General features: G+C 42.9%; 1 protein-coding gene across 1 annotated transcript in view; it reads right to left on the bottom strand.

The window, feature by feature from the left end:
* The window catches only part of LOC131360532 (F-actin-uncapping protein LRRC16A-like), an 87,930-nt gene that overhangs the window by 4,846 nt on the left and 66,054 nt on the right, over window positions 1–17,030 (bottom strand). The window contains exons 18-33 of the mRNA XM_058401099.1: window positions 11,731–11,812; window positions 10,558–10,657; window positions 10,162–10,216; window positions 9,687–9,859; window positions 9,453–9,521; window positions 8,056–8,149; window positions 7,803–7,901; window positions 7,555–7,683; window positions 7,224–7,355; window positions 5,413–5,588; window positions 4,509–4,596; window positions 4,118–4,258; window positions 2,506–2,572; window positions 1,924–2,117; window positions 1,483–1,589; window positions 727–1,123 (exon numbers count right to left, since the gene is read on the bottom strand). Of these exons, the coding sequence (XP_058257082.1) occupies window positions 727–1,123; window positions 1,483–1,589; window positions 1,924–2,117; window positions 2,506–2,572; window positions 4,118–4,258; window positions 4,509–4,596; window positions 5,413–5,588; window positions 7,224–7,355; window positions 7,555–7,683; window positions 7,803–7,901; window positions 8,056–8,149; window positions 9,453–9,521; window positions 9,687–9,859; window positions 10,162–10,216; window positions 10,558–10,657; window positions 11,731–11,812 (2,103 nt within the window). The remainder of the gene's footprint in view (window positions 1–726; window positions 1,124–1,482; window positions 1,590–1,923; window positions 2,118–2,505; window positions 2,573–4,117; window positions 4,259–4,508; window positions 4,597–5,412; window positions 5,589–7,223; window positions 7,356–7,554; window positions 7,684–7,802; window positions 7,902–8,055; window positions 8,150–9,452; window positions 9,522–9,686; window positions 9,860–10,161; window positions 10,217–10,557; window positions 10,658–11,730; window positions 11,813–17,030) is intronic.

The following is a 17,030-nucleotide window of genomic DNA, read 5'->3' as shown; positions in this document are numbered from 1 at the left end:
TTACACCACTGGCTGAATGACTTAACGACTACAAGCTAGCTAGCTGACATGTTAGCATCGAATTGATGCTAATCTTTTATAGTTAACAGTTTGAGCCTCTAAAACACTAATCTACTAAATCTTTCATGTACTTTTTCCTGAGGTAAGCATTAGCATGATTAGGAAAAGCGGAACGTCAGTAGAAAGTAATGAATTTTATAAAGCTTCCTGAAATCAATCCAGAGAAACTCTCTGTCTCTTTATAAAAGATCTTCCTGACATGATGCCAGATGGATGCACCGAGCTTTAGGTGATCAGGGTGAAATTTTGAGCTGACACAGGCCGAGCGATCCTCAGTCTCTTGCCAGACATTGATTTTTACGTAATAAAAAATGCATTAAAAATATTAAAAGTGCTCGAGTGTCCCACAGAAGTGCAGTACGTCTTCTAGTTTAGTCACGTCAAAATATTTTCACATGACTAAAGTGTATGCATGGCTTAACGTGATTTAACATCAAGCTATTCTGTTCAAAGTGTTAGGAATGCACAAATGTTTAATGAAATGATGTAATAAATCCGAATACAGGCTGCGTGTCACATTGTGACATCCAGATGGCGCCATTTTATCTGTTTTCACCTCAAGCACAAAACATCTCTTCTTTGTTCTGACTCAGCTCACAAATATTGCACATGTAATATTATCGAGCTCTTCCATGGTCCAGAAGGAGCAGAATATCTTAAACACACCTTGGCTCTCTTCTCCTGCTTGGCCTTCATCTCGGCGAGAAGGCCGGAGCCCATCACCTGGACTCCATAGTCGGGAGTCTTCAGTTCCTCAGAGCGCTCGGAACTGCTGCTGCGCTCCGAACGTAATGACTGGGACTTGGCCTTAGGAGACAAGGGTTCCTCCGCAGCCTGGGGGACTGGGGACAGAGGTGGGGCTGAAGTAGAAGCCTTCTCCTTGTCCTTCTCTTTTTCTTTTTCCTTGTCTTTGTCCTTGTCTTTCTCCTTCTCCTTGTCTTTTTCCTTGTCCTTCTCCTTGTCTTTGCCTGAGCGGGACTTGATGAGGTTCAGGAAGCCTCCTTTGCGCAAATCTCGCTTCCTTTCAGCATCCTGAGAGTCTGAGGCCTTCAAGGACTGCTTCCTGATAGAGGGATGTAGGAGGACAGACACAGGAGCACAAGAAGAGATGAAGGAAAGATCAATATAGAAATGAGAGAAAACAGCGGAACAAAAAAAGTAAGCAAAAAAATTGAAGGACCAAAAGAGCGTTATTCCTAACCTTCTAAAAAACCTTCTAGAAAATTTTGTAAGTTTAACACTGAGGACATGGACATACTGTAAAACAATATAATCTGTCCAAGAAGTTTCACGTATTTGTTCCAAATAACCACACACCACAACTGATTTGGCTCTAAATTGTTATGTTGTCCCCATAAAACTGTTTACAGTGATACTATCAAACTGTTTCGATCTTTAAAATGTAGAGGAAGGAGTACTGACTTGTCCATCTTGGTGACTTTCTTGGTGAAGAACTCATCCACACCCTCGTCCACTCTTCCCATGAGGCCGTTCTGCTCTCCGTCCTGAGATGGCATCCTGCTGACCTGCTGTTAGGGCACAGGTAACAAAACGTCCACCAACCTTTACACTTCAGAAATGCTGATTTGACCAGATGGTAGGATAATTAAGCAAATTTAATAAAAGAAATCTAAAGTCAGATCAGTTGAAGAAACACAGGTTTAGCAGAAGATGAGTACACATCTTCCTCACTGCATCTACAAACAGCAAAATCACAACTGGAAACTTTGTTAGTTACAAATAAATATTTTTTAGGGGCAAGCTGACCAAAATTAGAGTCCATTGAACAAAAGTAACTTTAAAAGGAATCCTGTTCCAAGGATTTCTTGATTTCTACAATCCAAGGAAGATGAGGTCACTTACAGGAACCTTGCTTGACTGGGTCTTCTTGTTCCTCTTGGGTCGTAATTTGGTGTAATGTTGGAGTTTTTTGGCTTCCTCAGACGGCAGCTCTCCCACAACCCCTGATGACTTTTTGTCCATTTTGGCAGAAGGTGAAGGGTCTTCAACATGGATGGGGACATCCTCCAGAGCCTTGTCCAGGTCAAACTCCATTTCTGATAAAGGAGAACCAATGAAGAACCTTAGCTATGAGCCGTCACTTTACACTCACACCAACTTGAACAAACCTTTTATCATGATTTCTTTGTGCTTCTTTGGTGCAATATTTTATCCAGAAAAGAACCTTAACATGGTCTAGGAGGTTTTACAGAACTCTTTAGAAATGTGACTTCTAAGAAATTAGTAGTTCTATATCTTTATGCCGCCTTCAGTTTGGTTGCCCAAACAGCCCCCTCTTGGATAAGCCACAAGGGTAGAGCTATTTCAAGGTCTTAAATACTGGGGTATGTCAAGATCCTGATTATCTACACATACCTAGACATGTCTGAGCAGTTCCTGGATAGAGAGTAGAATACTTCAAGTTTAAAAGTGTCTCAGACTCACCAAATGCTCTGGAGACAGGTCTCAGCATCCGGCTGTGGATACTCTTCCTTTTCGACTTTGGAGTCATCTGAAAAAAGTGTAAGGAAAGAGTTAATGGTACCTGCAGTATTGCTGAGACTCAAATCCCAGAATCTTCACTTCCTGAGATCTTAGTAGGTCATTTCCTCAAACCTCTGGATTTGTTGCAGATTCTGGTTTAGGCTACAACATTTTAGTTTGAACCTGGACTATAAAAATGTATAATTCGTTCATCCTGGTGGATCCAGAGACAATCCAGGGAATACCAGCAACAGTGGATGGGATGCATCCTGGAGGGTAATCCAGGACACTACAGCATTGGGTCATTTTATAGGGGTCATTCCACCAACTGGCATGTTTTGGGGAGGTGAAAAGAACCTGGAGAACCCAGAAGAATCCATGCACACAGCAACCCAAGCTCAGAATCAGAGCAGGGATTCAGGAGGTGTGAGGCAGGGATGCTACCTGCTAACTAACCTGCCTCATAAAATGTCTTGAAATTTAATTAATTTTCTTGTCTTGTCTTGAAATAAAATATTGACCAATGCGAGTCTTTTACATATGATGCATTTAACAAAAACAAGGTAACAAAAACAGTTAGCCTTGGGTTCAAGCTGAGTCCATTATCAACTCACGGAGGAAAAAAGTGGTAGAGTAATGACTTCAAGTCTGTCTGTGAGAGTGAGAGAGAGAGAGAGAGAGAGAGAGAGAGAGAGAGAAAGTGATCGTGTGAGAGAAAGAATGTTGTAAATGTGGCGGGGAGGAGGCACTGAACAACTCAGTCCTTTGTGCTAGTGACTACACAGAGTAGAGCGAGAGACATTCGCGCAGAGAGAGAGAGAGAGAGAGAGAGAGAGAGGGAGGGAGAGAGAGAGGGTTGGGGAGGCAGCTTGTACTTACACTGGTGCAGCACAAAGTCTCCATGAAGCAAATAATTAAGGAAAATAAAGAAAGAAAGAGGGAAAGGAAGAAAAAAAGAGAACAGAGCAGAAAGAGAAGTAAGGAGCTCAGCTGTTCCAGAAACCAGACAGAACAGAAGGAAGAGAAAATGATAAAGTAAAATAAAAGACAGAGCAGCTTATGAGCACAAGCAGCGAGATCGTTTACGACAAACTGAACCTCTCACAAATACAGAGATCATTCAGCTACAGGGGACAAATTTAATACATGCTAGCAAACAATGTTTTCTTAAAGGATTCTTTAAAAAATGACTAAGAAATCCAATCTTTTTGGAAAATGACCCCAGCTCTGTTTGGACTTTCTCAGGACAAAATCATTAATGAAGTGATCTGACTCGTAACTTCTGTCCTGTCAGACCAAAGACAAAGCCAACTGCCTAAAGATGAAAGAAAACGGGATGTGAAAGACACACAGTCAAGTCTGGTGAGTTTATCTGAGAAGCTTCAGGGGCTCCTGGGACTTGAACACCAACCTTGAAGAAGAATGTGAACCACAGAGCGACCACGAGGATAAAAGCTGTGCTCATCACCATCCAAGATGGATGGAATGAACATGAGCAGGTGCCATCAGAGAGCATGTAAGCTACACTAATTCATTTCTGCCTTGGACCAAAACCTGAAGATGAGATACTCACCATGCAGGTCTCAATGTCGTCTAGCCTCTCAGCCTCCAGCAGTTCCATGGTGCTCCGTTTGGAGATTCTGGCCTCTGGAACATCCAAGTCCATGGACTCCTGCTGCACCAAGGGACGCCCTTTCCTCACCAGGTGCTCCCCCTGATGGCAACAGACACTTTACTTAACTAGCATGCATTTAAAGCACGCGGTCACAATGTTCTGAAGTACGTAGCCTCAGACTCATTTACTTACAACATAACATTCCACAATGTTAACTATAACTATAAAAGGATAAAAAGTAGGATTTCCTCAGAAAAAAAAACAAAAAAAAAACATAAAAGAAAGGATTGTACTTCTTGGTCCTGTGAGAAGGTCAATGGAGGTCAGACCTCGATTGAAAACTACTCACCAGCGTATTCTGAGAGCCAGAGAGCGCTTCCAAAATTTCATCGACGATCCGGTCGGAGAGGAATGAAGCCAGACTCAGCTTCACTTCACTGAAAAGAAAAGAACAAGATTAGATCGTGGTTGTTCACAGCAGTCTCTCTATCAATCAAACACACATCTTAAGTAGCAGTCATCATGGAGGATAGGAGATGAATTGATCTTCAGAGGTATTTAATCACAGACCCTGCAGGTAGCCAGAGATCCCCTGCTGCCAACAGAACAGCGCGTTTACCAGCAAAACAACCTCGGGTTTAACTGAGAAATGATGGCAGACTATATGCTGCACTGGTTTCTACAAGATCTCTGCCTCTAGCTCATCTCTACATTTGGTTAAGATGATGAATGCTCTGTTCTGGATATTATACACCTCTGTTACCTTTGGAGAATATTTCTACCAGCACCACACCTCATTACCTCTAATTTCTAGAAGATTAGTGGAACCTGAAACATCAAACGTGGCTCAAACCTGAGTTGGAATACAGTTAATGGCCATCAGTGTACTACAATCAATAAACTAACCACTTAGATTGGACCACTTGGGCAATAACGACTTCAAATTATGACAAAAATGAACACAAGTTGTTGTGTAGACACCAGCATTTGAGATGGTACTGATACTGATGATACCACTGCTAGACAATTCTAATGCTATTTCGCTGCCTTCCACATTTCCAGAGGCCATCCCACCCAGATCTCTCTACTCTCCATAAACAAGCTTAATTTCACAGCAACCAAACATGACCTCCCCTGAGGCCCTAGAGACCCGGGAAACATGGTTCTGACCAAAAGAAAAGCACTGTTACATTTAATCTGCTGCCTTCTGGCTTGGTTTCCAAGACAAATGGATTAAAGTGCGAGTTTCAAACCTGATCTTGTTGATGATGTCAATGCCAGACTGCTCGAGAAGTGTGTTCTTGACGAAGCTTCGAGGTACCGTCATCTTCCCAGTCCCTGCTTTGATCAGCTCATGACGCAGGTTGGGTTTCCGCATCACATTAGGACAGAGACTCTCCGCCGTGTCCACCATCGACTCCAAAAGACTCTGGAGGAAAAATTTGAGCAGGAATGTTTTATGAGTTCAGAGGGAAAAATACTGTGGAACATCAATACTCTAACTGCTGAAAGAAGTTTTCCACTGCACGAAGAGGAATGAGTGGAACCTGGGGTTCGAGTTCACCAATGAGGGATTAGCTTGTCTTGGTTATTTAGATTATAGTTATATACCATCCATCACATCCATCCCTGTGCCTATCCATCCATCCCATCCATCTATCCATCCATCCCTCCCTATGCCAATCCTTCTGTCTATCCATTCAACCATACAAACCATCCCTATTCAAATACTTCCATCCTTCCTTCACATTCATCCCTATCCACATTCTATTATCCACCTATTACATTTATTTCTATGCCTATCCATCCATCCATCCATCCATCCATCCATCCAATATGGACATCCTTCCATCCATCACATTCCTCTATCTATCCATCAAATTCATTCATAAGTCTATCCATCCATCCATTTATCCACTCATTCATTAAATTCACTTTCAAGTCCCATCATCCATCCATCAAATTACAACCACAAATATTTCCTGCTATTCATCCTGTCATTGTTTTATTTATCAAATTCATCCATCCATCAGTTCATCCATCCACTGAGTGCTGAATCATATCACGGAGCATAAAATATGCTGAATATCTCAGCCCCTGTGTGTGGTCAGTATCTTGACACATAAAGATAGATGTATACAGTAAATATAATACAAAAGAAAAGAATAAACACAACACTCCATGTTTATGAATGTGTTTCTGTCAGTTCTGCTTCTCACTGCAGATGTTTAGATAAAAGAAATCTCTCCAGCACTATGCAGTGGGTTTATATCCTGTACAGGTTCATGGTGTCAGCGCGATTAAAAAGCCAAAACAAACCTAGAGGGAATTTAAAAAAAAAATAAAAATTATATTGAGTGTGTGGAATTTCTGTCTGGGTTTTCAGGGCATCAGAGAACAGCTTTTAATATTCATTTTTACTCCAGCAGGCTGGAGCAGAGCCAAGAGCAGCAACATCATGTGGAAGTTGTGTTTCCTGAGGAGATGTGGATCAGACACACTTCACAGAAACGCTAGCTCGTGTATCGATTTCACATCCTAACTAAAACAAAACAAAAACTTGTTACTGCAAGCGTTGAGATAAACGTGTTTATGGCTAGAGATGAATAAATCAACCGGTGAACTGTATACACTAGACTCAAACCCTCTCCAAACATTTGCATTGGCCCCTGGTGATATGAAACACGTTCATCACCTTGAAAATGATGAGGCATAGTGATGGTAGCATCTAAAACTTATTTCAGATTTTTCCTCAAAATACACACACATCATCTGGCTAGTCAGCTAGCAGAGTAACATCTAGAAACTGGACTACAGCAAACTGTTGAACAATAGGTAAAATCTCAGAGGTCTTCTATATAATCCAGAACCTTCTGGAATATCAACATGGTAAATTATTAAGAAAAAATGCCACATGCCCAGCATTATACTACACTTATACTTAGCATCAACTGATTTGGTGACGTTTCATGAGACTTTTGATAACATTTTAAGATCAAGCAGTTCACAATATTAATTCATTTATTTGTTTAGTGTTATCATGGTGGTGGTGACATGATGTTACCTGGAGCTGCTCATCCATGACCTGAGCCACTTCTCCAGCCATGGAGTCCAGTTTCTCCTGGATTGGACCAACAGAGGAACCGTTCAGCTCCTTCCGGGACGCGACGCCGAGGTGGTACAGGTTGGGGAGGAGCTGTGGACGAGGACGAGACAATCAATCACATGCAAAAACATGAGGGATGCAAAGACAGCTTCGCTATTTGCACTGATGTTCTGCTAAACCTCAGATTTAAAGATCAGCTGAAGGACATCATGCTAGCATGTGTACCGCTAGCATAATCCAACAGATTGGAAAATAATCCATGTTTAATACTCTACAGAATTCCTTTTACCGTTTTTGAGTTCCTCGCGTCCTTGATCAAGTTCTCCGCTATTCTGATATCTTCCAGTATGGCATCCTGCTCTGAGTTCTTCAGAGAGTTGAGGTGGTCCTGTACCTTCACACAGATCCGGTCAATCATCTGGAGAGAAATCCTCACAGTCTGAGCAAGTGGCTAACATCGCAAGCAGCAGTGAAGCTTTTCTGAAAGATGCATCTTCATCTCAGTGTGAGGAGAGACGAGAGCTCAGATGTTCTCACCTGCTGTGTGGTGGTGGTCACGATGCCCTGCTGAAGACGGTACGCCTGCTCCTGAACATATTTACGAGTTTCATGGTTCCTGAACAGGTAGTTCTCCATCTGGGAGAAGAAAAAAAAGGAAACTTCCATCCATCCTTTATTTATGAAATAACATGTCAGAATGCTTAGTGATGATTTCTGACATCATTTTTATTCGTATGTTATTCTGAAAGTGAATGTGAAGGAACTGAAGACGATCTCTGGACATTCTCACCCTCATCAGTGCATCCTCTGTCTTCTCTGGACTGGCCTTCAGAGCCTGAGAAGCGTCGATGATGGGGATGGGCATGAAGCGGATGGTGAAGTTCCTGCAGGAGGATAAAGAACCAGTGTAAAACCTCCAGATGCAGGAATAATTGAGGAGAATCAGTAAGAAATATTATATATTTATTTATATTGCACTGTAGAGAGGGTGTGGTTCTGGGTCAAAGGTCACGGCAACGTCCAAGATGTTTATCACTGCATCACAAACACACTATTGTTGTTGCACTATTGTTGCTGATCAACTCTTCAGAATCAGGTCATTCAAAACATTCCATTTTTTTATTTATTTACCCATTTATTTATTTATATTCTCTAACTTTCCACAACACAAAGACACACAATGTTAGCAGATGGAAAATATTATTCACACAAACTGGAGATTCATATCAGTATAATGGGCTTTAAATCTCTGAAGAATGGAGGAGACGATCCCTCTATCCATCATTCTCCATCATAACTCAACTCCCCCATCCCCCTGTACCCCTTTTCCTCTTTTCCTCCTCATCCATCCTGCTGCTCCTTCACCTCGCTCTCTGGCCGTCTCTCTCAGATAATTAATCATCTCTCAGATTAGCATGAAGCTGCCAGCCAATCACAGCGCTGCAGTGCTCATTATGCAAATGAGATCAAAATGGGGAGGACAGAGAGAGAGGAATATCTATTTTCATATCTTTCCTCTTTCACTGAATCTGTTCAGTTTAGTAAACGACAGAGACGTGAGAAATGGTGTAAATTTCAGAAATGAGACACAAACCCACACTGTTTAATTCTTTAAATCTGAACTTTAACTGGCTCGATTATAACATATTTTCCATCCAAACAGGAAAAAAACCTGCAGTAGAAAATGAATTGCTGGAGGAAGAAGTGAAAATGGTTTTAAATCTTATTAAAAAATGGAAAAGAGTTTTTGAATAAGACAAAAATGCTATTTTACTTATCTTATATTACTCATCCTGCCCTGCTCTGCCACCCCCTGCCCCGCCCTGCTCTGGCACTCTCTGCTCCCTCTTATCACTCCCTGCCCTGCTCTGCTCTGCCACTCCCTGCCCTGCCATGCCCCGCCCTGTCAGTCCCTGCCCTGTCTGCCACTCCCTGCTCCGTCCCATCACTCCCTGCTCTGCTCTGCCACTCCCTGCCCTGCCCGGCCCTGCCCTGTCACTCCCTGCCCTGCTCTGCCACCCCCTGCCCCAACCTGCTCTGCCACTCTCTGCCCCGTCCCATCACTCCTGACCCCAACCTGCTCTGCCACTTTCTGCCCTGCCTTGCTGTACCCTGCCCTGCCCTGCTGTGCTGTACCCTGCCCGACCCTGCTGCATGGACTTGACACTCTGTATTAGCCTCACGTACTTCTCCAGTGCTGCAGCGACGTCCTGTAGACCCTGTGGACTGATGTTGTTTCTGTCCCAGATGACTGTCCTGAAGAAATACAGACAATGAACTGATTAAAACTTATTACAAGTTATTACACATTCACCCCCTCTGCTCTGAATATCAGCTTCATGTCCTGTAAAACACACACACTCCAAGCTCCACCAATCTACATGCCCCGGATACACACCTGAGCCAGTTTAACCCCCTCACCTGAGCTTGCTGTTAATCTGCAGGGCTTTAGCCAGCATCTTGGCCCCGAGGTCCCCCATCCCGTTCCCACTGATATCCACTCGGGTCAGAGAGCTGTTACTGCCCAGAGCGTTCAGGACAATACTCAGATCTGCCTTCAGCTTCGAGTCGGCCAGAGACAGAGACACCAGAGGCTGAGGGACAGGGAGAGAGAGAGAGAGAGAGAGAGGAAGGGAGGAGAGAGAGAGAGAGAGAGAGAGAGAGAGAGAGAAAGAGAGGAAGGAAGGAGAGAGAGAGAGAGAGAGAGAGAGAGAGAGAGAGAAAGAGAGGAAGGAAGGAGAGAGAGAGAGAGAGAGAGAGGAAGGGAAGAGAGAGAGAGAGAGAGAGAGAGAGAGAGAGTAAGGGAGGAGAGAGAGAGAATAAAATACAGAATGTAAATATTTTCACTGTCATAGCTAACAAAACTACATAAAATAAGCGAGATTAAATTCCTCACTGATTCTTCCTCCTGGATCAAGTGAACAAGGTTGTCGAGGACTGGAGCCAGATTTCTACAGAAACCGACAAACGTTTAACACACAAACAAATGCAAAACTCCACACATCCCAGGTAAAGTACATACTGTGCATGTTTAAAAATGATTAAACACCTAATTCTAAAACATGATTATTAATAACAAATTATTACTGTTATTATTTATTATGTTTCTCAATCTTCAATTCATTCACACTCATCCTACTCTCTTGTTCACACTTGTCCTCATCCTTCATTCACACTAGTCCACTCAGTCATTCATATCCCTCCTACTCTCTCCATTACACTCGTCCTCTCAATCATTCACACTCATCCACTCAGTCGTTCACCCTCCTTCTCATCCCTCGTTCATTCTCACTTTGACTTGATGTTGGTGAAGTTCTTGCCGAGGGACAGGTGTCTGATGGAGCGGTTCTTGGCGAGCCACACCAGCAGCGTGCCCATATCCGAGTCCAGACCTGAGGAACGGAGTGCAGAAAGCCAACACTGAGCCGTTAGAACCCGACTGCTCATGTAAAACCCACAGCACAGCTTTCAGAACCTGAGAGAGTTCTGATTTTATTTCATTATTACACACCACAGTCATCAGGACTGATTACATATCACACAGCACTGTACACACACACACAAACACACACACACATTTATCTCCTCTTGTAGACGTCTGCTTTAATCATGTGATTTCTTACAGTACAGAGATATGGTCAGTAATCGGCTCTAAGGCTGGACAGTGTCTCTGTGCTGATCTAAACAGTGTAACACCGCACTAATCAGCACTTAGATTAGAAACAGGAGGTTTATCTGGAGTCTTTAAACTCTCTCTCATTAATCCCTCTTACACTGACGCAGCTCATCCTAAATCCCTGGAGGAACCTAAACATGCTGTTAGAACATCATCATCTTTATCATCCTCCTCCTCCTCCTCATCGTCCACAGTCACCTCCACATCATCCTCCTCCTCCTTATGATCCCCCCTCCATCCTTATCATCATTATGCTCCTCCTTTTCCACATTACCATCATCACCTTCATCCTTATCATCCTCCTCCTTATCTCATTATCATCCTCCTCATGATCAGAACCATTTTCCTTCATGCTCCTCCTCCTCCACATTACTATAATCATCATCATCATTCTCCTCCTCATGAGCCCCCGTCATCCTTATCATCCTTCTCCTCCCCCTCCTCCTTTTCATAATCCTCCTCTTCCTTGTCATCATAATCTTCCTCTTCATCCTCCTCCACCTCCTTATCATAATCCTCATCATCATCATTCTCCTCTTCCTCCTCATCATCCTCATTCTCCTCCACATTATCATCAACATCATCATCCTCTTCCTCATCACCATCCTTCTCCTCCTCATCATCCTCCTCGTCGTCATTATCATCCTCCTCCTCCTCCTCCTCTTACTCATCCTCCTCCTCAGCTAAACCATGCTAAACACCTGACCAGATTGAAGCTCTGAATCTGATGAAGGTTTTATTGACTCTTCCTCAGTGTGTTTGAAGAGCACGAGGCTGCGCTCAGCTCACCGTTATCAGAGATATCCAGACTGGAGATGTTGGGGATCTCAGCAATGCAGCCTTCCAGGATCTGTGAGCCTCCAGAGCGGAGCTGAAACAGAGAAAACACACACACACAGGTTCTAATAACCACACTGTAAAACACACTAATCATCTGCACACACCAAAAACCCTGAGAGTGGAGATGTGAGGGAACTCGGTTCCTCGGTTCCTTCTAACCCACGATGATGCCATTTGCTGAACTTACCTATAAACTCACAAGGACACACAACTACACACTGACCGCTACAACACAGTACTACACACTAAAGATGAAAGGCATGTGACTATGTACGTGACGTAGACACGACGTCTGTCAGGGTCACGTGAACACTCAACCAGATACAAGCTAGTTTCATGCAGGTGATCCAGTCACCATGGCAACAGATGAGGGTGAAGTTTAATGTTAAATGCAATGTATAGTCAGAGGTAAGTGTGTGTGTGTGTGTGTGTGTGTGTGAAGCGTGCAGTTAGTGTTAGCTGTACTTACACAGTGGCCAAGCTTTAGGGTGCATTATGGGAAAGGGAGGAGGGGAAATCAGCAGGAGAGACATGAAACTCTAGCATCATGCTCGAGAAACGACAAATAAATAAATAAATAAAATAAACCATTATAAACAAACAAGTAAACAAACAAGTAAACAAACAGGCCAAACCGCTTCATTAATAAACTTTTTTACACAACACAGATCACACTCATAACAGCGCTGAGAGAACATGCTTAAGCCAGGCTCTGTAGTGTAGTGCAGTGTGTTGTGTAGTGTGTTCTGTGTTGTGTAGTGTGTTCTGTAGTGTGTTCTGTGTTGTGTAGTGTGTTCTGTGTTGTGTAGTGTGTTCTGTGTAGTGTGTTCTGTGTTGTGTAGTGTGTTCTGTGTAGTGTGTTCTGTGTTGTGTAGTGTGTTCTGTGTTCTGTAGTGTGTTCTGTGTTCTGTAGTGTGTTCTGTGTAGTGTGTTCTGTGTAGTGTGTTCTGTGTTGTGTAGTGTGTTCTGTGTTCTGTAGTGTGTTCTGTGTTGTGTAGTGTGTTCTGTAGTGTGTTCTGTGTTCTGTAGTGTGTTCTGTGTTGTGTAGTGTGTTCTGTGTAGTGTGTTCTGTGTAGTGTGTTCTGTGTTGTGTAGTGTGTTCTGTGTTCTGTAGTGTGTTCTGTGTTCTGTAGTGTGTTCTGTGTAGTGTGTTCTGTGTTCTGTAGTGTGTTCTGTGTTGTGTAGTGTGTTCTGTGTTCTGTAGTGTGTTCTGTGTTCTGTAGTGTGTTCTGTGTAGTGTGTTCTGTGTTCTGTAGTGTGTTCTGTGTTGTGTAGTGTGTTCTGTGTAGTGTGTTCTGTGTTCTGTAGTGTGTTCTGTGTTGTGTAGTGTGTTCTGTGTAGTGTGTTCTGTGTATTGTGTTCTGTGTAGTGTGTTCTGTGTTGTGTAGTGTGTTCTGTGTTGTGTAGTGTGTTCTGTGTTGTGTAGTGTGTTCTGTGTTCTGTAGTGTGTTCTGTGTAGTGTGTTCTGTGTTCTGTAGTGTGTTCTGTGTTGTGTAGTGTGTTCTGTGTAGTGTGTTCTGTGTTCTGTAGTGTGTTCTGTGTTCTGTAGTGTGTTCTGTGTAGTGTGCTGTGTAGTGTGTTCTGTGTAGTGTAGTGTGTTCTGTGTAGTGTAGTGTGTTCTGTGTTGTGTAGTGTGTTCTGTGTTGTGTAGTGTGTTCTGTGTAGTGTGTTCTGTGTTCTGTAGTGTGTTCTGTGTTCTGTAGTGTGTTCTGTAGTGTGTTCTGTGTTGTGTAGTGTGTTCTGTGTAGTGTGTTCTGTAGTGTGTTCTGTAGTGTGCTCTGTGTTGTGTAGTGTGCTGTGTAGTGTGTTCTGTGTTGTGTAGTGTGTTCTGTGTTGTGTGTTCTGTGTTGTGTAGTGTGTTCTGTGTTGTGTAGTGTGTTCTGTGTTGTGTAGTGTGTTCTGTGTTGTGTAGTGTGCTGTGTAGTGTGTTCTGTGTTGTGTAGTGTGTTCTGTGTTGTGTGTTCTGTGTTCTGTGTTGTGTAGTGTGTTCTGTGTTCTGAATTGTGTTCTGTGTAGTGTGTTCTGTGTAGTGTGTTCTGTGTTCTGTAGTGTGTTCTGTAGTGTGTTCTGTGTTGTGTAGTGTGTTCTGTGTTCTGTAGTGTGTTCTGTGTAGTGTGTTCTGTGTTGTGTAGTCTGTTCTGTGTTGTGTAGTGTGTTCTGTGTAGTGTGTTCTGTGTAGTGTGTTCTGTGTTCTGTGTTGTGTAGTGTGTTCTGTGTTGTGTGTTCTGTGTTGTGTGTTCTGTAGTGTGTTCTGTGTTGTGTAGTGTGTTCTGTGTTCTGTGTTGTGTAGTGTGTTCTGTGTTCTGTGTTGTGTAGTGTGTTCTGTGTTCTGTAGTGTGTTCTGTGTTCTGTAGTGTGTTCTGTGTTCTGTAGTGTGTTCTGTGTTCTGTGTTGTGTGTTCTGTGTTGTGTGTTCTGTGTTGTGTAGTGTGTTGTGTAGTGTGTTGTGTAGTGTGTTGTGTAGTGTAGTGTGTTCTGTGTTGTGTAGTGTGTTCTGTGTTGTGTAGTGTGTTCTGTGTTGTGTAGTGTGTTGTGTTGTGTAGTGTGTTCTGTGTTGTGTAGTGTGTTCTGTGTTGTGTGTTCTGTGTTGTGTAGTGTGTTCTGTGTTGTGTGTTCTGTGCTGTGTAGTGTGTTCTGTGTTCTGTAGTGTGTTCTGTGTTGTGTAGTGTGTTGTGTTGTGTAGTGTGTTCTGTGTTGTGTAGTGTGTTCTGTGTTGTGTAGTGTGTTCTGTGTTGTGTAGTGTGTTCTGTTGTGTAGTGTGTTCTGTGTTGTGTAGTGTGTTGTGTGTTCTGTAGTGTGTTCTGTGTTCTGTAGTGTGTTCTGTGTAGTGTGTTCTGTGTTGTGTAGTGTGTTCTGTGTTGTGTGTTCTGTAGTGTGTTCTGTGTTCTGTGTTCTGTAGTGTGTTCTGTGTTGTGTAGTGTGTTCTGTGTAGTGTGTTCTGTGTTCTGTGTTGTGTAGTGTGTTCTGTGTTGTGTGTTCTGTGTTCTGTAGTGTGTTCTGTGTTCTGTAGTGTGTTCTGTGTTGTGTGTTCTGTGTTCTGTAGTGTGTTCTGTGTTGTGTAGTGTGGTGTGTTCTGTGTTCTGTAGTGTGTTCTGTGTTGTGTGTTCTGTGTTGTGTAGTGTGTTCTGTGTTGTGTGTTCTGTGTTGTGTAGTGTGTTCTGTGTTCTGTGTTGTGTAGTGTGGTGTGTTCTGTGTTCTGTAGTGTGTTCTGTGTTGTGTGTTCTGTGTTGTGTAGTGTGTTCTGTGTTGTGTGTTCTGTGTTGTGTAGTGTGTTCTGTGTTCTGAAGTGTGTTCTGTGTTGTGTGTTCTGTGTTGTGTAGTGTGTTCTGTGTTCTGAAGTGTGTTCTGTGTAGTGTGTTCTGTGTAGTGTGTTCTGTGTTCTGTAGTGTGTTCTGTGTTCTGTAGTGTGTTCTGTGTTCTGTAGTGTAGTGTGTTCTGTGTTCTGTAGTGTGTTCTGTGTTGTGTAGTGTGTTCTGTGTTCTGTGTTGTGTAGTGTGTTCTGTGTTCTGTAGTGTGTTCTGTGTTCTGTAGTGTGTTCTGTGTTGTGTAGTGTGTTCTGTGTTGTGTAGTGTGTTCTGTGTAGTGTGTTCTGTGTAGTGTGTTCTGTGTAGTGTGTTCTGTGTTCTGTGTTGTGTAGTGTGTTCTGTGTTGTGTAGTGTGTTCTGTGTAGTGTGTTCTGTGTAGTGTGTTCTGTGTTCTGTGTTGTGTAGTGTGTTCTGTGTTGTGTAGTGTGTTCTGTGTTCTGTGTTGTGTAGTGTGTTCTGTGTTCTGTGTTGTGTAGTGTGTTCTGTAGTGTGTTCTGTGTTCTGTAGTGTGTTCTGTGTTCTGTAGTGTGTTCTGTGTTCTGTAGTGTGTTCTGTGTTGTGTAGTGTGTTGTGTTGTGTAGTGTGTTGTGTTGTGTAGTGTGTTCTGTGTTGTGTAGTGTGTTCTGTGTTGTGTGTTCTGTGTTGTGTAGTGTGTTCTGTGCTGTGTGTTCTGTGCTGTGTAGTGTGTTCTGTAGTGTGTTCTGTGTTGTGTAGTGTGTTCTGTGTTGTGTAGTGTGTTCTGTGTTCTGTAGTGTGTTCTGTGTAGTGTGTTCTGTGTTGTGTAGTGTGTTCTGTGTTGTGTAGTGTGTTCTGTGTTGTGTAGTGCAGTGTGTTGTGTAGTGTGTTCTGTGTTGTGTAGTGTGTTCTGTGTTGTGTAGTGTGTTCTGTTGTGTAGTGTGTTCTGTGTTGTGTAGTGTGTTCTGTGTTGTGTAGTGTGTTCTGTGTTGTGTAGTGTGTTCTGTGTTGTGTAGTGCAGTGTGTTGTGTAGTGTGTTCTGTGTTGTGTAGTGTGTTCTGTGTTGTGTAGTGTGTTCTGTTGTGTAGTGTGTTCTGTGTTGTGTAGTGTGTTCTGTGTTGTGTAGTGTGTTCTGTGTTCTGTAGTGTGTTCTGTGTTCTGTAGTGTGTTCTGTGTTGTGTAGTGTGTTCTGTGTTCTGTGTTGTGTAGTGTGTTCTGTGTTGTGTAGTGTGTTCTGTGTTGTGTAGTGTGTTCTGTGTTGTTTAGTGCAGTGTGTTGTGTAGTGTGTTCTGTGTTGTGTAGTGTGTTCTGTGTTCTGTGTTGTGTAGTGTGTTCTGTGTTGTGTAGTGTGTTCTGTGTTGTGTAGTGTGTTCTGTGTTCTGTAGTGTGTTCTGTGTTGTGTAGTGTGTTCTGTGTTCTGTGTTGTGTAGTGTGTTCTGTGTTCTGTGTTGTGTAGTGTGTTCTGTGTTGTGTAGTGTGTTCTGTGTTGTGTAGTGTGTTCTGTGTTCTGTAGTGTGTTCTGTGTTGTGTAGTGTGTTCTGTGTTGTGTAGTGTGTTCTGTGTTGTGTAGTGTGTTCTGTGTTGTGTAGTGTGTTCTGTGTTGTGTAGTGTGTTCTGTGTTATGTAGTGTGTAGTGTGTTCTGTGTTGTGTAGTGTGTTCTGTGTTGTGTAGTGTGTTCTGTGTTATGTAGTGTGTTCTGTGTTCTGTGTTGTGTAGTGTGTTCTGTGTTGTGTAGTGTGTTCTGTGTTGTGTAGTGTGTTCTGTGTTGTGTAGTGTGTTCTGTGTTCTGTGTTGTGTAGTGTGTTCTGTGTTGTGTAAGTGTAGTGTGTTCTGTGTTGTGTAGTGTGTTCTGTGTTGTGTAAGTGTAGTGTGTTCTGTGTTGTGTAGTGTGTTCTGTGTTGTTTAGTGCAGTGTGTTGTGTAGTGTGTTCTGTGTTGTGTAGTGTGTTGTGTTGTGTAGTGTGTTCTGTAGTGTGTTCTGTGTTGTGTA

This window comes from Hemibagrus wyckioides, linkage group LG01 (assembly GCF_019097595.1).
Source record: "Hemibagrus wyckioides isolate EC202008001 linkage group LG01, SWU_Hwy_1.0, whole genome shotgun sequence".
NCBI classification, from domain to species: Eukaryota; Metazoa; Chordata; class Actinopteri; order Siluriformes; family Bagridae; genus Hemibagrus; species Hemibagrus wyckioides.
This window is presented reverse-complemented; position numbering and strand designations above follow the sequence as displayed.